The following is a 23,711-nucleotide window of genomic DNA, read 5'->3' as shown; positions in this document are numbered from 1 at the left end:
GTTTTTTAAATTTAACTTGGCCCTACTAGCATTATCATATGGTAATTAAATTTAACTCTATAAACATCAAATTCAGAAACTTACCCACTACAATAAAGTTTCCACACTTAGATACACATGCTGAGGATTCAATGCGATCTCCCAAAATCTGTTCCCATTTCACCTTTCCAGAGTAAAGATCAACTGCCATCATTCTATGAGAATGGGAGCCAATGTACACAGTCGCAGATGACTTATCAACAGCTGGTATTACAACCAGAGGTGAAGCATCCACACATTTGCCTGTGTCTGACCTCCACCTCACATGAAACTCCATTTTTTCAGCCCCCATCACAGATGTTTCCTCTTCAGAAACTTCTGCAACACAGGACGTATCTTTTGACTTCCCAATAAGAGCTGGAGGATTTAAGCTTTTCATATTTTGAATGTTAGTCTGTGAAATTAAATCAGAAGAATAGGCTGAAGGGCAATGTTCCAACTTAGTTAAAAACCTAGTAGTATTCAGAGACAAAATCTGACTCCCTCGGCTCAGTGCAATAAAAGCATTGATCTCGCTGTCACAATTTAAAGGCATGACAGATTCCTGATGTAAAGATTTTCCACTGGTTTCCTCTTGATTAACATCGCTGTATTTTCTTTTTGTGGCATAATTCTTGCTAAATGTCAGATCTTCATCTGGAAACACTGTTTGAAGGATGTGATTGTAAATCTCTAAAATAGAACTGCTAAGAATAATTTCCAGAAGCCCAGGTACTGATGTGCCAACAAGGTTTTCAATCTCATTGAGGAGCCGTATGGACTTCAAAGAATCTCCACCACTATTTAAGAAGAGTGACTCATCAGGAACCTTCAAAGGGTCTTCTGAGAGACTCAGAACAGACTACAGATTAGAGAAGTGAGAAATATGGTGAAGTTAAAGATCTAAAACCAAAAGAATTCAGCATTTAAAGGTAATATATAGATGATGGTAACTACATTAATGAGATGAACACAAAACACACACAAAATAAATTTTTTAACAATTAAAATAAATTTTAAAATTATTTTCTGTATAGTAAAGGAGACCATCATTATGCTACCAATTTTGTCACAAACTACCCTAGAACTGCAAATTATACTTCCCTTTAGAGCAGTTTTTCTACCCATACAATAGGGAATGGAATTATAAAAACACCTGATTTAATATCAGATATTAACAATATCTGATGTTTCTATAATACAGGAATAATTATTTTCATTGACTTCACATAAACCGAAATTATTTTCCAAGAATCTAAAAATGAAGTGGATATTACTTTTATCTAGATATCCTCTATTTTCAGACAAGACTGTACAGTTACATCCTCTTGTTAGAACCCTTTAGAAAACTCCAAATTTTATCTAAGAAAAATTATACTGACCTGTAAATCATAGGTAATAAAATATATATAGTTTAAAATAAGTTTTTAATTGTTATATACATATATATATATATATATATATATTAATTTCCTTAAGCAGAAACATACATGTTGTTACTGAAAGTTCTTCTGGAATAATTATGTTAAGCCTTTATACCCCAGATTGTGGTACAGCAAGATTCGGCTATTTTTTCAACTCTGACAAGTGTTACTGCACTTGACTGACCCTCTTAGGGAAAAGTTATGTCAAGAGAGGTTTTGTCTACTCATGCCTTTTATGACTACCTCACTTCCAATAAATTTCTATATAGGGAGCTTAATCTAATCTTGCAGTAGAGAACCTAACCCTTATTTGAATACAAATTGAATAAAACAAAGCTATACTACTTAACATCTGGGCAGCAGTAACATTCTTAGAAAATTTTATCAGACTTATTAGGATGCTACATTCCTTGAAGATATACAACGACCTCTTTATAATAACAAATTTGTATCTTAAAAGTTGTACCTTCCACAAATGATGTAATTTTTCCCAAAGTTCCTCTTTTCCATTGAGTTTACACTCAGACTTCAAGTCTATGGAGTTTAAATAAATCTTATTTAACTCAGAAACATCAATTTTGCCTTAATACAAAAGAGAAATAACAATTTTTAAATTTCAGCTTGACCCCTTCATGTCTTTGTTAGTCACAATACACACATTTTTCATTGTTAAGGTTAGAAAATCCTATAAAAGTTTGTCATGCAGAATCAATAATCAAGAAGACAGTCCCATGCTACCCAGAATGTAGTGGGTAGCAGATAAGAAGAAAAGAGGGACTTCCCTGGTGGCGCAGTGGTTAGGAATCCGATGCCTGCCAATGCAGAGGACACCCGTTCGATCCCTGGTCTGGGAAGATCGCACATGCCGCGGAGCAACTAAGCCCGTGCGCCACAACTACTGAGCCTGTGCTCTGGAGCCTGCGAGCCACAATTACTGAAGCCTGCGAGCCTAGAGCCCGTGCTCCACAACAAGAGAAGCCACGACAATGAGAAGCCTGCTCACCGCAACACTAGTGCACCACAACAGAGTAGCCCCCGCTCACCGCAACTACATAAAGCCCGCGCACAGCAGCAAAGACGCAACGCAGCCAAAAATAATTTTTAAAAAAGAAAAAAAAAAAAGGAGAGAAAGCCCGCGTGCAGCAACAAAGACCCAACGCAGCCAAAAAATAAATAATTTTAAATAAAAGAAAAAAAAAGAAAGGAGGGGCTAATGTTGCTCTCATTTAAAGAGCTAAAAAAATGGTACTATTTACTGAGCAATAACCACATTCTGAAATATTAAATAAAGATGAAATTGGGAAAGTAATAGACTATGGTGATTAAGAGCACATGTTTTGAAGTCAAACAGTCCTACAGAATTTCAACTCTACTACTAACTAGCAATGTGATTTTGGGGAAATTATTTAACCTCTTAAGCCTTATTTTCCACATCAGTAAATGGGAATAATACCACCTACTCACAGGAGTTTCTGAAGATAAAATGAGTTAATTATACAAAGTATTTAACAGAGGGTCTACCACAATATATATTAGTATTACTTATAATAATAAGGATTTAAGTGGCCTTTAAACTAGTTAATACAATTAGTATCATTTGGCACTGAAACATAGCTGCTTCAAATTATTTTACCATGAGATGTAAATGGTAGAGAATCAATCAACACAAGCTCATCCGGGATTGCATGACTTGGAAGGTGTTTCTGCAGTTCTTTAAAGATGTAATCCTTTACTAAATCATTTTTGGACACCATGAACAAAATTAATTTTTCCTGATTATACCATGTAACTGCACAAGACTCCACTTGTTGAAGACCTTCAGCAACCTATGAGAGAGATAATCTCAATTTGCCAATAAGGACATTTAAAAACAAATTTCCTAAATACTCTGCATTCAATACAGTCAAATTAAAATCTGTAATTCACTAGAGATTTTTTAAAAATTGTTTCCTACTATCACTATTACCAGCACACAGGGTTCTTAATGTTTTCCAAAAATAATAGCTCCCAGAGCAAAATAAGTCAACTTATTTTCACAGTTATCAAAATCCACTTTGTCACTTATTTAAAAAACAACTCTTCATGCTGAGAATAAAGTGCACAATGTATTATCCATATCTTCTACTGTAATTCATCACTAACACAAAAGTCTTAGGTTTAAATAATACTGACAGAGAACCCTGGAACAGAAAAGTAGTTATGGCTGCCTCTAATACCTACATATATTAATAGATATTTAATATTTAAACAGTTCTACCTGTTGCACAAGTTCAATGTTAAGACGTTTGCCATGACGTTTGATCTGACTGTCCTTTCGTCCCAAGAAAAATATCTCTCCATCTTTTATAGTCACAAAGTCTCCTGTAGCCCTCATTGTGCCAAGTGGTACTGTCATTTCATCATCAAGAAAACATACTCTATTTCTGCCACCTTTCACAAGATATAAACAACAATGTAATTTTAAAAATTCATGGAAAATATATTAAAAACCATGAAATCAGAACACCTCCAAAAGCTCAGTTACTAAGTTTCAAAGTTTGAATATTTATATAAAAAGGGGGATTCACTTTTAAATGTTATCTGATAAAATTATATACAATAAGAACCTTAGTAAAATAAGCAAAGGGACGAAACACAATCTAGTTCTAAAAATACATGTGATTAAAAATATTCTTAAAATACTAATTAAATAGAATTTTGGCTATAAACAGAAATACAAACAACCAATTTACAGTTTCTAAATTACTTTTATATCTTCTCTTAGAGTATTAGACATTGTTATCTGAAATAATTATGGTAACTAATTAAATGTTTCATGACTGTGATGATGAGATTAAAAATTACCATCACTGAAAAGAATACTAGACTTAAGAATAATTGAGGAAAGAATAAAATTAACACATCAGATTTTTTTTCTTGAAAAAAAAAAAAAGAAATTATTCCCAATCAACAAATGTAAAACAACCTAAAAATACTTGGCCATTGCCTTCTTGAACTGTGAAACCATTAGTATCTTTGACTTCAACTACTGTTCCAAGCAGTGGAAATCCCAGTTGTACAGGCAATTCACATCTATGAAAACACAACAACCCAAACCAAATTTAAAATTTTTCATTTGAATAGAAAATTTACCAGTGTATTTAAATCACATTGTACCAAATAAAGAAAAATAAAGTTTTTGTTATAATTCAAAGATTGACAAGAGGAAAAGGTTAGGTGGAAAAGTTATCATGTTATTCATTGCTGTTTATTTACAAAAACCTCTAGCAGGATCTGTAGCACCAGTTAAAATAAGAAAGGTTCTGGATTCCCAGCTTAAAATTCTAGATAAAATAGTGTTTATAAAATATTACTCCAGTGCCTATCAAAAATACTATTTGTGCTAAGATACTGGAAAAATAACAGTTTCTCTCTACCCTACCCTGAAGTAACTGAAACCCTTACTTCAAAGTAGAGTTAAGAATTTTCTCTGGTATCCTGTAAAAAGTTGCCCAACTTGATACCTCTGTGATACCATAAACATTAAATATTTGTGTTTTATTGCCTATTCCTCTCCAGCTTTTGAGAACAGTTAATGATGGAAATGCTTCGCCACCAAGGGCCAATACTCGAAGAGAAGTATTGGTTGATAAAACAGTTGACTTGATACGCTGAGATCCAAATCTTCTAAGCAATGTCGGTGTTGCCTGTAGATACATTAAAAATAAATTATTTCTTTCCCATCACTTCTTTAAAAAAAAAAAAAACAACACACTGTAGTGATTAGTCCAAAGCTTAACATTGGGAGCTCACAAGGAAATTAAGGCTGTGTTTACTAAATGACAAATCATATTTGGAAAACTACTGAAGCAGCATTACATTTTTAATGTGAACATAAATTTTGCTTCAGTAAAAAATAAGCAAATATTAATTATGTTTCATCATGCACTTTAGACAAAAATGTTTACAAGGACAAAAATCTATAAAATGAATTTACATTTCCTTTCCCATTATTTCTATGTAGAAAAAGTATATAAAAGTGTTAAGGAAGTGCCTAAGCAAAACAATGAATAAAGATTTTAAAAAACAACTTTATTAAGATAATATAATTGACATACAATAAACTATACATATTTAAAGTGTACAATACAAATTTTGAGATATATTATCAGTGAAACCATCACCACAATCCAGATAATGAACATATCCTTCAACCCTAAAATCACCTATGTACCATTGTAATTCTTCCCTCCAACTGGACCTCTCCTCCAGACAACCGCTGATCTATTTTTTGTCACTGATGATCAGCTGACATTTTCTAGAATTTTATAAAAATGGAATCATACAACATGTATTGTTTTGACCTAGCATCTTTTACTGTATGTTCAGTGAAAATACTTTGTGATTCATGTTGTATATATCAATAGTTCATTCTTTTTTGTCTTAGTCTGTTCAGGCTGCTATAACAAAATACTGTAGACTGGGTAGGTTATAAACAGCAGAAGTTTATTTCTCACAGTTCTTGGAGGATAGAAGTCCAAGACCAGGGTGCCAGCATGGTCAGGTTCTGGTGAGCGCTCTCTTCCAGGTTAGACTTCTTGCTGTGTCTGCATATGGTGAAAGGGGATAGGAAGCTCTGTGGGGTCTTTTTTACAAGGGCACTAAATCCCATTCATGAGGGCTTCACCCTCATGACCTAAGCAGTCCCAAAGGCCCCATATGAATTCTGGGGGGACACAAACACTCAGACCACAGGACTTTTTATTCTATTGTATGGATCAGGACTAGCTTTTGAATTTCCATATAAAATTTAGGATCAGCTTGTCAATTTCTCCCCCAAAAAAGTCTATCAGGATTTTGATAGGGACTGGGTTTAATTCATAGGGAGAAATGCAATCTTGACAATATTGAGACGTCCAATCCATAAACATGAAATGTCTCTTCATTTATTTAGCTCTTCAATTTCTATCAACAATGTTCTATAGTTTTCATCGTACAAGCCTTGCTCTTCTTTAAATTTATTCCTATTTTATTATTTTTGATGCTATTGTGAATATAATTATTTTCTTAATTTCATTTTTGGGCTTTTTTTTCTATAATGTAGAAATATAGTTGATTTTGCATATTGATCTTGTACCCTCCAACCTTGCTGAACTTGTTTATTAGTTCTAGTAGTTCCCCCATGTCGTCTGCAAATAGTTTTACTTCTTCCTGTCCAGTGTGGGTGCTTAATTTCTTTCTTCCTTTTTGCTTTATTGCACTGGCTAGAACAACCAGAATAATGTTGAAGAGAAGTGAAAAAGCAAACATCCTTGCCTTGTTCCCAATCTTAGGGTGAAAGCATTCAGTCTTTTATCCAATTATAATGTTAGCTGTAGTCTTTTTGTAGACATCCTTTATCATGTTGGGGAAGTTCCCTTCTATTCCTAGTTTGTTGACTTTTTTTTTTTAATCATTGGCATTGGATTTGCCAAATAATTTTTCTGCATCTGCTGACATAATTATGTGCTTCTTGTCCATTATTCTTTATCTAGTATATAGCATCAGTGGATTTTTGGATGTTAAAGCAAATGTGCATTCCTGGGACAAATCCCACTTAGTCACATTTGATGAAATAAAATTATTTTTAAGGCAGGACAAAAAAAAATTTTTTAACATAAAATTCTTTCTCTGCCCATTTGGGCCTCACTACCCTCGCTTTACGGTGCAATGTGCATCTGCATTATACATTAACCAGACCTCCTTAGAAAACACAGAAATTCCTGCTTCATCATAAAAAGCAAATTTCTCCTCGCACCAACAAGGTAATCCTTAGAAGATAACATTCCTTTCTTAATCCTGTGACGGGTCACAATGACCCACTACTTGCCTTATATGTGCAGATCTAGACTATGTAAACTATCAATATGTCACTTCGATGTATAACTCTTTGTCTCGAAAATGTACATAATTGTGCTTTGACTTCTAACAGGCAGAAGGGTCCTCAGATCTTTCTGAAAGACTGTCTCCCGGGTTATAATCCTCAGTTTGGCTCAAAGAACATTCTTTATTTCTTTCTTAGATTGACTAATTTTTCATCAACACATTTTACATTTCCTGAGACTTATTTTGTAGCCTAGCATATGACTTATCCTAGGAAATGTGTACTCTGCATTTGGTGGATGGAGTGTTCTACATATGGAATTTGACTGATAATGTTATTCAAGTCTTCTTTATTATATGCACATTGATTTCTGTATAGTTTTTCAATGAATTACTGAAAGTAGGGCACTAAAATTTCAAACCATTGAGTTGTCTATTTCTCCTTTCAGTTCTGTCCATTTTTGCTTCATGTATTTGGAACCTCTATTTTCAGGCAGATATCATGTTCTTGATATAACAATATATTTCTTTTTTTAAAAATTAATTAATTAATTAATTAATTTTGCACCAGGTCTTAGTTGCAGGAGGCAGGCTCCTTAGTTGCTGCTTGCTGGCTCCTTAGTTGCAGCAGGCGGACTCCTTAGTTGTGACATGCGAACTCTCAGTTGCAGCATGCATGTGGGATCTAGTTCCCTGACCAGGGATCGAACCCGGGTCCCCTGCATTGTAAATTGTCTCCCCCGTATGGTCACTGATGCCACTGCTCAGTTGGCTTTTAAAATAGGTATTTGGGAACTCCCTGGCGATCCGGTGGTTAAGACTCAGCACCTTCACTGCCGTGGCCCAGGTTCAATCCCTGGTGGGGGAACTAAGATCCCACAAGCTGCATGGTATGGCCAAAAAATAAATTAATTTAATTAAATACTTTTTTTTTTGGCCCTTGGCAGTGAGAGCTTGGAATCCTAACTGCTGGACCGCCAGGGAACTCCCTAAAATACATTTTTTTTTTTTTTTTTGGCTGCATCAGGTCTTAGTTGCAGCACACGGGATCTTTCGTTGCGGTCCGCGGGCTTCTCTCTAGTTTTGGCATGAGGGTTTTTCTCTCTCTAGTTGTGGTGTGCAGGATCCAGAGTGCGTGGGCTCTGTGGTTTGCAGCACGCAGGTTCTCTAGTTGAAGTGCACGAGCTCAGTAGTTGTGGCACGCAGGCTTAGTTGTCCTGCGGCATGTGAGATCTTAGTTCCCTGACCAGGGATCGAACCTGTGTCCCCGGCATTGTAAAGCAGATTCTTTCCCACTGGACCACCAGGGAAGTCCCAAAATACATATTCTTGTTTTCATTTTTAAGTCTTACTTCCTAAGGGTCGCCTCATGTCTGCATAGCTCAGATGTCAACCAGTGACTGGACAGATTGTCTGTATAGATGGATCTGTGTGTGGATAGGGGAGCTCATTCAAAGTTAGGTCATTTTCAAGTCTGATCCAGCTTTTATTTTCCATGGGCTCTTTTGTGTCTCTTACATGCATGCACATAGCCTCAAGGTCAGTCAGGAATGTGCTTGCCCTCCTCACCATAGCAACCTCAGGCTATTGGAGCTGTAGGCCCTTCTTGCTGGCTAGAATGCCACAGATTCCCTTTTCTAAAGCAAAGTTCAGCAGTTTTTAAAAATGTAAACATATTTCTGTTAAAAAAAATAAAAACAAAAAAAAATAAACATGTTTCAGATAGTTATATGCCTTTAGTTGATTTCTAAAGTGTTGAAATGGTTATTTTTGTCAATTTTGTCCAGCTTTATAGTTGCTTTTTGGGGAGCATATCTGCCAATCTCCTCACTTGGCTGTAGCCAGAGGTTACGTGAATAAAGATTTTAAAATGGCTTCTTTCAATAAAAGCTAAAAGGACAACTTGAATTTTAATTTGGGGAGATTATTTAAGGTCATGGCTTGTCAAAATATTTAAGTAGTAGAATGACCCTATATCCCAGTATGTACTTATTGTTCCAGATTACTGTCTGGGAATTTAGTGCTTTCATTCACTCTCAGGATTCCAAGTTTTTGGTAATAAATTACAGTGGTCACCCTATTTATCCTGAAATGATCCTAAATCAAGCTCTTAACTGTTCCACCAAGAGTTGTGTTTTTTTTTAAATAAATTTATTTATTTATTTGTTTGTTTTTATTTTTGGCTGTGTTGGGTCATCGTTGCTGTGCGCGGGCTTTCTCTAGTTGCGGTGAGCAGGGGCTACTCTTCATTGTGGTGCATGGGCTTTTCATTGTCGTGGTTTCTCCTGTTGCGGAGCATGGGCTCTAGGCGCACAGGCTTCAGTAGTTGTGGCACGTGGGCTCAGTAGTTGTCACTTGCGGGCTCTTGAGTGCAGGCTCAGTAGTTGTGGCGCACGGGCTTAGTTGCTCCGCGGCATGTGGGATTTTCCCAGGCCAGGGCTCGAACCCATGTCCCTTGCATTGGCAGGCAGATTCTTAACCACTGCGCCACCAGGGAAGCCCCCAAGACTTTTATCATAAGGAAAATCTCTTGTCAAAATGACGACTGAATGGTCCTGCTCTCCATTTTCAGTAAAGCAAATCTGAAACATTCTGGCCTAATTTCTAGTGTTAAGGATAATTTCAACTTTGAACTCTACAAATGAATGCACAACTATGAATATTCAGCAAGGTAAAGCATAGTAACACTTTTCAGATACTGATAAACTGAAATGATCAATTTATTGGCACAGGACAACTCAACATCCTTTGCTACCAAATCACCTTAGGCATAGGAAAACAGGACTTAGCAAATAACAGAAAAACGTGATAGAAAATATTATAGTTTTCTTCCAGATTGTCTAAGTAAAAATTTACGTAAAAATGAAAAACACTTATGTTGACCCTTTGGTAGCTAGCAACCTAAGATTTTGCTCTAACTAAAAGGTTTCACTTTTAAAAGGCATCAAGTTTAAATAATATAACTTTGTTACCCAGAGTACGCAAAAAATTCCCAAATATACTTTAGGTTTGTAAGAAACCAAATACTGGCCCTTTCTTCGCAAGAGAAAACTCTTACTCCTGAGATAAAGAGGTTCTTAATTTCCTCAGAGGCTTAGTCCATCTCACTTTGGGGCCTTTCTCTCCCGTAATAACTCAAGATATTCTATTTTTTCCAATTCTCAAAACTTTAGTAGCATGTATTCTCTTTGAGAGCTTTTAAGATCCTTGTTTAATATCCAATTAGGTTTGGGCAACGTTATCTGTAAATAAAATCTGTAAAAGGAGCTCTTAAAATATATATATATATATATATGTATCTCCTTGATGACTTACATATTATTTGGTAAGAAATTGACTCTGGAGGGAAAAGGTGAACCCTGATAATAAAATAAAGCTAAAATTCACTACAAGACATGTGTCTTATACGAAAGAAAGGTTAGTCTGTCAGCTTTTGTGCTTCTCTTCCTTACTCAAACCAAGTCAAATGTGATCTGCTCATAATATTCCAAGTAAATATGTATTGTGAGTTATATAAAATCACAATGAAACTATATGCGAAATTTGCTGTATTTCGGGAACAGAGTTAGTAAATGTGTATCCATTTCTCAGAAGGATCTATGATCCCAGAAAAGTTAAAAACCACTGCTAAAGTAAATTTATCTGAGATTGTGCTTTAACATTAAGCAAGGGGGTCAGATTTAGAGAGGTGTAAGACACTATTAAGGTACTTAGCAAATATTCCCTGAAAAATTATGCTCCTTGAATTTTACAGGAAAATAAAAGTTGTATTAAAATCTTGCCCAGATTCATAGAATGATTCACCAACAGATGAGAATTTATACCACTGATACCTAGCAAACTGCATTGCTATACTCATTTCATTTATATATAATGGTTTTTTTAATAGGAAGAAAAACACATTTCCTAAAAAGAAAGTCAGCATCAAATTCTGTCTCTGGGAAGAAATTTAACATCCTCTCAAGTCTCATTTTAAAAAATTTTATCATGATATGCATATAATTTTATTAATTCTCTCTAGTTTCATTAACCACTTGCAATGCTATATCTTTAGGCTAGAGTACAAGTCACATACTTTCACATATATATTTTTTAAATCTTCAAAAATGCCAAACTTAAAAAATATATATTTTTAGGTTAATATAAAACATACCGATGTAAAAATCAGAAAATCTAAATTTCTAAGTCAATTATAATTTAACTTACTTAAAGCAGCTTTTAGTGGGAAACACAATAAACTCAAAACTTTAAGACAAGAGAGGCATATCCCAACAGATTTGAGTAAAAGTTCCTTTAGTTACTATAGTATGTACAAAGTACATAGTGAAAGAATTTTCTAGACAGAATTAACTGATTTTTTTCATTCTCAAACAAACAAAAGGCGACATCATCAGGAAGACAGCCCTTGATAATCTAACTAGATTATCATTAATCCATTGTAAAGAGCTACAGGAATATAAAATAGTCTCTAACACACTTAGAATACTGAATAATTAAAGACAAAACATTTCATTTGCTACTAAAATGTACCTGTAAAATAGTCACTCTGTGATGGGAAAAGAGAACAGCAGCTAATTTTGACGGGAGCACTTTGACAGAAGTTGGTACAATAAGCAGAGAGGCACCACTTGATAGAGCAACAAATATTTCCACAACAGAAGGATCAAAGGTCAGAGGTGAAGCCAGAAACAAAACATCTTCTTGAGTGATCTCAAAAAGCACCCTAAGGCAAAACAGAATGTAATTATGAAAAATGCCTAACATTTAGTAAACACATATCCTAAAGAAGTATTTACAACCATTAAGTTTCCAGATGTTGGCCAGATTTTTTTTTTCTCTTAGATTAACCAAAACGGTGCTATTAATTCTAGAACTCTTCTTTATAAATGTAAGGATTAAAAGCCATTTAAAGCAAAGCCACTTTTTACCATGATGTATTTTATCATATGTGATGGCCTTCTGATGCATCAACTTGACTGGACTGAATTACGGCCCTCAGAATTCCCTTTCTATTGATAGTATGTTTCCCGTTAGGGTAGAAGACAAGGGATATTCTCTCTAGACAGTTGGAGGACAGAAGGCGGACAGCTGTCATTTGATAGCACACATACCTTCTCCCATTTATTCAATCAAACACTAGCTTAGGTGCTGCTGTGAAGGGATTTTGTAGATATGATTAAAGTCCCTGATAAGCTGACTTTAATCAAAAGGGAGGTTATCCTGTGTTGGCTGGATTAACTCAGTTGGAAGGCCTTTAAGAGAGTGTTCAGGCCTTCTCTGAAGACTCCGAACAGCAGCTGGATCAGCAATTAGCTAGTTCAGCAGTTACTCTCCCTTTCCCCTGGATCCTCTTCCCTGACTTGCCTGTGGACAAGCACATGCCCATGGGGTTCCAGTCTGTTCACAATCACCCCTTTTCTAATTGTCTACCCAATGGACTTCAGTCTTGCTTAGCCAGCCCCACAAGTGTAAGCCAATTCCTTGTAATAGATCCCTGATATATAATCCCAGTTCTGTTTTTCAGGTAGAATCTTGACTTCTTCTATAATACTTATTGAATGATGATTAATAGAGACCTCTGACTCCCTTTTCCCATTATTTGGCATTTTCTCTCAGTAACTCAACAAAGAGCAGAACAGAATATATGTGATAAGGGTATTATAGAGCATGGATGGTCAGCGATGAGCCTATAACACTTTTCAATTTAAAGACACAAAACTCACTCTATCTAAAAGCAGGGATTACCTTAACTTCAAAATATCTTCAAGTATGGTATTGTGGGGACCCACTTGGAACCCTAGGGTTGGTATGAAGATTATTTTAAGCTGAAGACATTTTGGATTCAACAGATGCAGAAAGAAGCCTTCCTGGAGCTTCCCTTATCTGATTGATAGCAGAAACTTCTGGGGAATGAGACTACCATAAATTCCATCTTCAGGGTGACTTTTACTCCCAAAAGTACACCAAGAGTAAACCCACCATAAACCCCTCTACTGGGGAGTTTTATGGCCCTGACGACATGATGAAACTACCCTCATATGCATAGCCCAACATTACCACAAAGTTTCTTATCTGCTTTTGTCTTTCCTAAAGAAACCAATTTGTATTTCCCATAGAAGCCTTTCTTCCCCTCCCTTTCCCCTACTAAGTTAGGTAGATAAGCCCCAACTTTAAGCATTTAATGATGGAGTTCAGAACATGCTACCCCAAAATATGCAGCTCTGGTATATTGACCATTTTGAGTTAAAGGCACTTGAGAAACAGCAAAACAAAAACACTCTGACCTTCCTGTTTTTCATAAAGGCAGATGAAATTCCCACATGAAAGATGTCCTCCCTATACCAGAAGGAAAGTAATGTTCTTAATATCAAGGATGAGATGCTGAAAGCAAGAGAACTCTATACAAACAGACCTGGTTAAAATAATTCTTATCTTCCTTTAGCCTCCCCACACAGTTTAGTCACTTTTCCACAATTGCCTTTCTTTGTTTAACCTAATATAGTCTTGTCATCTCTTTGGGTCATTCCTTATGAAGGATCCTGTGCCACATAAAACTTGCTATACTTAAATGTATGCTTTTCTTCCGTTGACCTTTCTTTTGTCAATCTAATTCTCAGACCCAGCCAAAAAGAACCCTAAGACGGTAAAAAGTGATGAAATAAAATTTACGTTTTAAGGCGAGAAAAGAAAATTTAAACATCAAATTCTCTGTGTCTGTTTGGGTCTCCCCCACCTCCTTCCCAACTGTGCAGCGTGCATCTGCATTACAACTTAAGCAAGCCTCCTCAAAGATGCGAATGCCTCCTCCACTGTAAAAGATAATTTCTCCCCCCTTTCTTCTGATGCTAGCAATGTGACTTCTTAAAAGAACAGCATTCTTTCCCAACTCTGTAGGGGGTCGTAATGACTTGCAACTCGCTTTGTACATGCTTACCTGGACTATATATATCTTTGGAGAACTTTATGTAAAATATCAGTATGTCATTTTGGCATATGATCATTTGTCCAGAAAATGTATGAGTGTGCCTTCGACTTTTAACAGGCAGAACAGTTCTCAGAGCTTTCTGAGACTCTCTCGGGTTATAATCCTCAGTTTGGCTCGAATAAAATTCCCTTTTTTCTTCTTAATTTGTTAATTGAATTTTCATTGACAAAGGTAAAAGTTTGCCTCCCCTACAATGAGCGAGCTATTTCTTTTGTTAGCTCCCATATGTATATGAATAAACATTTTTTCTCTGTTAATCTGTCATTTGTCAGTCTAATTCACAAGTTCCCAGACACTGAACTTAAGAGGGTAAAGTTTTTCTTCCCCAACAATATAGGTTTTTAAATCTAATTTTATATATATGTGTATATATATATATATATATATAATTTTTTTTAAAATAAATTTATTTTATTTATTTTTGATTGCCATGGGTCTTCACTGCTGTGCTTTCTCTAGTTGCGGCAAGCGAGGGCTGCTCTTTGTTGCGGTGCACAGGCTTCTCATTGCGGTGGCTTCTCTTGTTGCGGAGCACAGGCTCTAGGTGCAAGGGCTTCAGCAGTTGTGGCTCGTGAGCTCTAGAGCGCAGGCTCAGTAGTTGCGGCGCACGGGCTTAGTTGCTTCGCAGCATGTGGGATCTTCCCGGGCTAGGGCTCGAACCCATGTCCCCTGCATTGGCAGGTAGAGTTTAAACCACTGCGCCACCAGGGAAGCCCATGTACTTCTCTTTAAGATATGATTACAAAAATATATTTAACAAGATAAATAATCTAAACAAATATATAAAAAGGATATGTTTTGTTGGGCATTCCTTCAGAGTACTATATTAAGTCATCAAGCTCCAGAAGTGAAAGGGGGCTTAAAAAAAGCCACAATAAAATAATAGAAAAGTTCTACTTTTTTTTTTCTTTTTTTTTTACTTTTTTTTAACTTCACTGAGCTACTTTTCTTCTTTGACTGAAACAAAAGGAGTTTTAAATTTCCATTTCATTTCTGACTCTGCAATCAAACTAGGTAACTGTGCACAAAAACAAAACAGTTCCTTAAAAACTAAAATGCTTATACAACTAAAGACTATATATTTGATGCACAGCTATCAAAGAGCAGCTATTCAGCTTTTTTTTCTTTTTTTGTTTTGGCATAATCTAGAAAGATTAGTAAATATTTTAAGGGAAGTTCAATTCCATGTTATCACTACAGAAGATACCATATCTGTCTTTGTAAAATGTCTATGGGCATAAACAACACAATTCTTCTCACATGTTCTTATTAAAACAATAAAGCAAAAGACAAAAAGCAAATCAAAGTCCCATAATCTGCTTTCAGAGAGTAGTACTGTCACAGCTAAAAAAAACAAAACAAAAAAGGTTTACCCTCACACAGTTTACTGACTTTACTGCCTATATTAATAGGACTTACTATTTACATTGTCTTCATTAGCACAGTTTTATTATTCTAGGAGACTCTAAACCAAGAAAACAGAAGTTACATATAACTTTATTGTTCATTAATGAAAACCAAATCATCTCTTTAGCAAAAGCATCAAAAACAGTTTACAACCCAAGACTCTCTGAACCTCTTTTCTCAAAAGTTCCTTTGCTATTTCCACCAATCCATCATGATTATATCACAAACCTTACCCAATCCTTACATTAAGCCCCTGTATTGAAAGATCTAGGAACCTCCCTGGTGGTGCAGTGGTTAAGAATCCACCTGCCAGGGACTTCCTTCGTGGTGCAGTGGTTAAGAATCCGCCTGCCAATGCAGGGGACACGGGTTTGATCCCTGGTCCAGGAAGATCCCACATGCCGCGGAGCAACTAAGTCCGTGCACCACAACTACTGAGCCTGCGCTCTAGAGCCCGCGAGCCACAACTACTGAAGCCCGCGCACCTAGAGCCCATGCTCCACAACAAGAGAAGCCACCGCAATGAGAAGCCCGCAAACCGCAACTAAGAGTAGCCCACCTTCGTCGCAACTAGAGAAAGCCTGCGCGCAGCAACGAAGACCCAATGCAGACAAAAATAAATAAAATAAATACATAAATAAAGAATCCGCCTGCCAATGCGGGGGACACGGGTTCGAGCCCTGGTCCGGGAAGATCCCACATGCTGTGGAGCAACTAAGCCCGTGCACCACAACTACTGAGCCTGTGCTCTAGAGCCTGCGAGCCACAAGTACTGAAGCCCGCGAGCCACAAGTACTGAAGCCCGCAAGCCACAGCTACTGAAGGCCACGAGCCTAGAGCCCGTGCTCTGCAACAAAAGAAGCCACCGCAATGAGAAGCCCGCGGACCGCAAAGAAGAGCAGCCCCTGCTTCGCTGCAACTAGAGAAAGCCCGTGCACAGCAACGAAGACCCAATGCAACCAAAAATAAATAAATTACTTAATTTAAAAAAAAAAGATCTACCTTACTTCAAAATCTCAGTAAATAAGATCCTGCCCTTCTCCCTCTGAGACCATCATACTCTTGGAGGTAGGCAGCATTCTCTCCTACCAATGTAACCAATAAACTCAGCTTTATCTTACTAACAGGTTATTCTGATAACATTTGGGGAGTCAGCTGAAATTTGGTACTCCCTAGCTTGGTGATTTAAGTCCAAATCAAATAGAAAATTTAACATCACTGTTTCAATTTCTAAATTGGATATCTTAACATTTCATCTTTCAGAATCCAATTATTTAGCACTTTGCTTACTTGTGAACCTAAAAGTAAACCAAGAAGGGTTTAATAAGCAAATAGAGTTCATTAAGTTCAAGCACAAAATAGCTACCAAGAAATTTGTACACTCTACTCACAAATTAGCCCCTCATCCCTCACTGAGCACATATTTGCTCTCACCTTACAGACAATTCCTGCCTGTTAGGCCCAGTGCCTCTTAGTCAGCTGTTTCTCCCACCTCTCCTAGATTCCAAATCAGTTCCACTCTCTTCAAGTTGCCTATATCTCCATCCCCACCTCACTTCCCATAATGTTAGCATAGGACATTGCATCCTATTTCTTTCTAAAGTTACAATCCATCAACTTCCTCTAACATTCCTTATTACATAAAGAATTTATGTAACTTATTATCCCTCTTATCCTTTTAAGGCTCTCTAAAGAAGAGAGTATTTTAAATATCATCTCCTCCCATCTCAAAATATCTTACTCCTTTACCATATTCCTACTACTTGATTTTTCTAACCAATCCTCTCTACCAGGTCTTTATGCTCAGCCTACAAGTCTCTCCCATCTAAAATCAAAGATAAAAAAGCTACACCCTCCCAGAATCCTTTCTCTTCTATTAAAACTAGTTTCTAGAAAATAACACTTTACTTTTGTTGTCTCCATTTCCTTATCTCTCATTCTCTTATCTCCAGCCTGTACTGTCTTCAGCCCTGGGAATTAGAAGTGAAGTCACTAAAAACCAGATTGTCAGGACTTCCCTGGTGGTCCAGTGTTAAAGAATCCGCCTTCTAATGCAGGGGATGCGGGTTCAATCTCTGGTCGGGGAACTAAGCCTGCGCACCTCAACTAGAGAGAAGCCCGCGTGCCGCAAACTACAGAGCCCACACACCACAACTAGAGAGAGAAAACCTGCACACCAGAACCAGAGAGAAGCCACACGAAGAGCCCATGCGCCTCAACAAAAGATCCCACATGCCACAATGAAGATCCCGCGTGCCACAACTAAGACCCAACGCAGCCAAAAATTAAAAAAAAAAAAAGATTGTAAAGTACCTCACTAAATTTTTATATTGATACATATTAAAATGATATTTGGAGTATACTGAATAAGATATATTGTTAAAATTAATTTCACTTTTTACTTTTTTAAAATTAATTAATTAATTTATTTTTGGCTGCGTTGGGTCTTCGTTGCTACACGCAGGCTTTCTCTAGCTGTGGTGAGTGGGGGCTACTCTTTGTTGCGGTGTGTGGACTTCTCATTGCAGTGGCTTCTCTTGTTGCAGAGCACGGGCTCTAGGCACGTGGGTTCGGTAGTTGTGGCTCACAGGTTCTAGAGTGCAGGCTCAGTAGTTGTGACACACGGGCTTAGTTGTTCCGCGGCATGTGGGACCTTCCCGGACCAGGGATCGAACCCATGTCTCCTGCATTGGCAGGCGGATTCTTAATCACTGCGCCACCAGGGAAGTCCCCACTTTTTACTTTCTAAATGTGGTTACTAAAAAATTTTTAATTACATAAAACTTATAATGACATAAAATTACGTATGTGTCCCATGAGGTTTCCATTTCTATTTCTGTTTCCTCCTCTGATTTTCTAAGCCTACTCTCCTCTGGTTCCTTTCCTCCTCTATTTCCTCCTTTCTTCAGAAGTTGAGAATCTCAACTTTATAGAGATTTCTCATTTCCCATAACAGTAAAACCAACTCAACGATGCTACAAGAGTAAACATAATGAAATGCAAAATTTTTTAATGGTTCCTTGGATTAAGTTCAAACTTCTCCAATAGAGCACACCAGGTGCCTGCCCCCTCAGGTCATATGACTCCTACCCTCCCACTCTTCAGCTCTGCCCAGTGTACTCTAGCAAGCCAAGTTCCTTCTTTCTCCCATACCTCTGTAGGTACCTCTGCCAGGAACATGTTTCCTCTCTTCTTACTAATAATTAAGAAGCAAAGCTTCCAGCCATATCATTTGATTGTTGTTTGGCTCCAGGTCTGGATCAAACAGGTAAAGCCCTACTCTGCAGAGAACTAAAGTTCAGGTATAGCTGAAACAAGAGACCCAAGTACTTAGGACGGTCAATTTAGAAACAAGAGTTATAAAGAACAGGTATTTCAAAATTAATTTTTCCCTTTAAAATACGAGTTCTGAAGAAGGATTCTAAGGATAGAACTTACCGGAAGTGCTGGATGTTTGGCACTATACATGCATGAGGGACTCTGACAATCTTAGGTATCCCCGTGGTGCCTGATGTATGGAGAACATAGGCCAAGCAATGCTTTAGCCTCACATCCATGTGCTCTTCTGACTTTTCTTCACTGCTGTTCTCAGAATTCATGCTCTTTGTCATTTTTTCTTTTTCATATGTCTCTCTTCTTATGCTATTATTTAGCATCAAGCTCACCTCAACATTTTTCCAGTGAAGTCTGAAGAGTACTAGGTCATTATGTTCTACTGTAAACACATCATAGTTCAATAATGTTTCATAGGAAGATTTGAATTTCTGTGTTAAATGGGGAACAAAGTTTTACAACGTTAATATGTTAAAAGGCATTCTCTTTCATATAGAATATATATAGAATATTAAGTATTCATTTACTCATTCAACATAGCTTTTTTTTTTTTTTTTTTAAGTACAGCTGACTTTTGAACGTGGGTTTGAATTGCGCAGGTCCACTTATATCCGAGGTTGGTTGAATCTGTGGATGCGGGTACCAAGGACAACTGTAAAGTTATAGGCGAATTTTCCACTGCACAGAAGTCAGTGCCCCTAACCCCTGAGTTGTTCAAGGGTCAACTGTACTTGCTATATATCCAAGAATAAAAAGATAAATGAGAAACCTCCAAGAGTAAAGTGCGGTGCTTACTTTCAAACTCATCTTTAAAATAGAGACATAAAAACACACAACTTCAGTGTAATATGGTGTGATAATGAAATATGCTTTAAATGTGAATGAGAACAGGGGATTTCCCTGGTGGTCCAGTGGTTAAGATTACATGCTTCCACTGCAGGGGGCGCAGGTTCGATCCGTGGTCCGGGAACTAAGATCCCACATACCACGGCACAGCCAAAATCAGTCAATCAATCAATCAAAAGAAAAAAAAAAAAACCATGAATGAGAACAGAGAAGGCTGAACTTAACTTGCCTGGAAGGTCAGAGATTGATTCTTCATATGTAATATTTGTGTTATAAGTAGCTATTCTCCAAATAAAGAGGGGTACTTTAAACAAACAAGTCAATACACAGTATCTGACCTGACAAAGCTGGTGTTATGGAGAACAGTACACATTCCAATAAGCTGCAGAATTGGGGGAGATGGAGAAGATAAGTAGTGATATTGATAGGAGATGAGATGCTAATCCTTAATAACTGTATACTCGACACCAAGGAGTTTAGACCTTAACCTGTGATGGGATCTAACTGAAAGTGGCAGTAGCACAGACTAGACTTTGCTTGTCAAGGAGAGACTGATATGCAAGACTCTGATAAATGAGAGCCTTTAATGAACCTTTCATAACAATTCAGATATGCTATATGGGCCTGAATGGTCTGTTGCAGCAGAAGTAGATAGAAAGGGTCTATGAAGAAAGAATCAATAGGACTTGATGACTTTCTGGATAGGGAGTGAGCTTGAGAAGATTGCTGAGTTTCTGGCTCAGTTATGTGGTAGATGGAAATAGATTAATACAGAAGTTTGCTTTGAGTATGTCTTTTTAGGTTGATAAGCAGCAGCTTAATGAAGCATAACAAGTTTTCACAATAAAGAAATCAATTTAAATGAGAGGAAAAGATCACAGCCCAGGACCAGGAGTTTTCTGTTTGTGTTTGTGTTGTGGTTTTAGGTGTAAGGTGTGGTATATCCTGTAATGTGAAAAAAATTAAGGCCCACATATTCTTAAGACCTAGCTCAAAAACCATCCTCCTCCATTAAAACTGTCCTATCTCCACTAGGTTACGTATACTTTGCTTAGGGCAATATCACACTATGCAGACCTTGGAAGTACTAACCTTTTCTCTCCAACTATATAAGCAACTGGGGGGCAAGAATCATATCTTAGGCTGCTTTCACATACCAATGCCCTCCCAAACACCCTGTCTCTAGTGCAGAGTTTCTCAATCTAAACACTACTGACATTCTGGAACAGTTAAATCTTTGTGGGGACTGTCTTATGCATTGTAGAGTTTTTAGCAGCATCCCTGGCCTCTACCCATTAGAAGCCAGTGCACCCCCTTTCCATCATGACAATAAAAAATATCTCCAGACACTGCAGAATATTTCCTGGCAGGTAAAATCATGGCCAGCTGAAAACCACTACTCTAGTGGATCATGGGCATACAGTAGATGCTCAATAAATACAATGATTGCTCCTGTGTTAAGTGAAGGAAGAACACTTACACCATCATCAAAATCATGGAACAGGAAGCAAGGTACTTTCTGTGGGGTTTGCTGCTATGTACTCAACTCCTTCCTATATGCAGTTATAAAGAATAGCTTGATATTGACAATTAATTCTCCCACCCACCCACCTTGTCTATAGAACTTTCACCAAGGTTGTTAAAAAAATGAATATCACATCCTCATTTTAGTCTTGCTAACTTATCAACAAATAACCAATTTGAGGAACAGAAGAGAAAACTGTGGCCAGACACTGATATATGTGTACTTAGAAAATATTTATTAACCAAATTAATACTTTATTGTCTCTTTCTGGAGGCCTTACTCTAATACCCATTATTCTCTAGGACGTCCTCCATATAATATCTGAAGCTTTTGAATTGTCTTACTGCTATATATTACAGATATAGATGCACACACATATACACAAATAGGTAAAATGCATTTAAGTTACCCCTAATATAAAATGGTTCATATAGGAAATGGGTAACAATAGGCTAAATTGAATATAGTTTCTATAATGTTTTCTCCATGGTAAAACAATATTTTATAAACAAGAAATGAAGAAATAATAATGAAACATGGGGTACCCTGCTTAACATATAATACCAATTCTTGCCCCTAAAGCAGTGTTTCTTGGCTAGATCTCTGGTTGGCAGTCACTTAAAAATAAAAAAAATAATAAATTTAGTTTTCCAGAAAGGTCTGGTTTAAGTGCCAATCTCTTTTTCAAAATCTAAGCTTGGATACAGTTCTTTAATGTTGCTGACCACTGTAAGTTGCCATAAATACACCAAGATAAAAGTATCAAGTATTATAAAAGTTTCCTACTATAAGAACAACTTTGGAAAGAGAAAGTAAATTCAAAACAATGCACAATACATTATTATGAGGCTAGAAGATATGTCCATGCCATTGAGCAGTGGTTCTCAGTGGAGCATGCAGGGTGGAGGGTGCCTCCAGGAGACATCTGGCAATGTCTGAAGACAATTTTGGTTGTTGCAACTAGGGGGTACTACTGGCAATTATTAGATGAGGCCATGGGGGTTACTAAACATCCTATAATGTACAGGACACTCCTCACAGCAAACACCCAACCCAAAATGTCAACAGTGCTGAGACCAAGAAATTTTGCTGAGTTAGTGAATTTAGAAATCAAGACAGGGGATGGGACCCCTTCAATTGAAAAGTAAATGTAACACATAAAAATACAAACAAACAACTGAAATACCCACACTTACATTAATTTGCTGTTTTTCAACAAGGATATACTTTAGATTACATTTTTTCATAAAATGAATTGATAATGCTGGTGGTGAATCTGGATCAATAGGTGCATAAGCAGCCGGGACTTGGAGAATTCTAAAGAAACAAAGTACAGAATCAGCACAGAATATCTGTTGAAAATAATCTTACTTTAAGATATCAAATTTTTAGTTCTAAAAAATATTACCCTAAAATCCAAGAGGGTAAGTTTATCCCAGGATGGCAGTACAGACCAATTTCCCGAATTCCTTGAAAGTCACAATGTAACAGCAGAAAATTTGATAATTCTGAAGCAGCATTAACCACAGTCTTGTAGGTGTAATAAACTGGAGGCTGGTTGTTACATTCATCAAAACATACAGCTATTTTATCCGAATAACGGGAGGCAGCCTGATGCACCAATTCCTGAAGAGTCATTTCACTGAAGTTTATCTGAACATCACTGGTAGCAGAGAATTCTACCTATTTCCAGAAATGTTAGGGGGACAAGGAGTTTTAGGGAGTTTGTTGGGGGGCGGGAAGTAGAGAAAAAATTCTATACAATCACTCCTCACAAAAATAACTACATCAAAGACACACAGTTAAAGAATCTCTGAACTACCAACTGTCTATGGTAACTTTGCTGAGAACAATGAGGTTGAAATTTTGATACAAGCAACCTAACTCCCTGTCAGAGGTGGAAGAAAATTTGAGAGGGGAATGGTATATACATAGATGAGGATGAAACAAGCAGAAATGTAGAATTCTCTCAAAACAGAACACAAAGTAAAAAAGAAATGAATAATAATAAATAATTACCCAAAATAAAACCAAATCTAAAGTACCACATGCTTAATTTTTTCATTTTTCTTCAGTTGTTACACATTGATTAAAATAAAGTGGTTACAATCCTGTATGGTAACTTTGAAAAGACTAATGCAAATGAAGTTTGCTTTTAGGAACTGAATGAATTTAGGTGAAAGCAAAACCAACCTCTGATAGAAAGAAGAGAAAAAACCCTTACATCCATCCAGTTTTAGTTCTCTATATATAAACTGTGCTTATTATTATTGTAACACAGCAAGCCACTTTTATAATTGTTAAGAAGTAAGCTTTTCATACTCTAGTTTGA

General features: G+C 36.8%; 2 protein-coding genes across 8 annotated transcripts in view; one reads left to right on the top strand and one right to left on the bottom strand.

Moving 5' to 3' along the window:
• Nucleotides 1–23,711, top strand: part of CRACD (capping protein inhibiting regulator of actin dynamics) — a 384,229-nt gene that overhangs the window by 284,603 nt on the left and 75,915 nt on the right. The window lies entirely within an intron of this gene.
• AASDH (aminoadipate-semialdehyde dehydrogenase) overlaps nucleotides 1–23,711 on the bottom strand; it is a 39,678-nt gene that overhangs the window by 13,481 nt on the left and 2,486 nt on the right. For 4 of the 6 annotated variants that reach the window (XM_082464453.1, XM_082464450.1, XM_082464449.1 and 1 more), the window contains exons 2-11: nucleotides 22,788–23,062; nucleotides 22,576–22,696; nucleotides 19,114–19,439; nucleotides 11,814–12,006; nucleotides 4,887–5,128; nucleotides 4,408–4,514; nucleotides 3,700–3,872; nucleotides 3,076–3,268; nucleotides 1,909–2,024; nucleotides 85–880 (exon numbers count right to left, since the gene is read on the bottom strand). In XM_082464453.1, the coding sequence (XP_082320579.1) occupies nucleotides 85–880; nucleotides 1,909–2,024; nucleotides 3,076–3,268; nucleotides 3,700–3,872; nucleotides 4,408–4,514; nucleotides 4,887–5,128; nucleotides 11,814–12,006; nucleotides 19,114–19,439; nucleotides 22,576–22,696; nucleotides 22,788–23,017 (2,497 nt within the window). In that variant the 5' untranslated portion in view covers nucleotides 23,018–23,062. The remainder of the gene's footprint in view (nucleotides 1–84; nucleotides 881–1,908; nucleotides 2,025–3,075; nucleotides 3,269–3,699; nucleotides 3,873–4,407; nucleotides 4,515–4,886; nucleotides 5,129–11,813; nucleotides 12,007–19,113; nucleotides 19,440–22,575; nucleotides 22,697–22,787; nucleotides 23,063–23,711) is intronic. The other 2 variants (XM_082464451.1, XM_082464452.1) reach the window with 1 other exon arrangement.

Source organism: Balaenoptera physalus (genome assembly GCF_965194825.1).
Source record: "Balaenoptera physalus genome assembly, chromosome: 5".
NCBI lineage: Eukaryota > Metazoa > Chordata > Mammalia > Artiodactyla > Balaenopteridae > Balaenoptera > Balaenoptera physalus.
The sequence above is the reverse complement of the archived record's forward strand: the minus strand, read 5'-3'. Positions and strand labels throughout refer to the sequence as shown.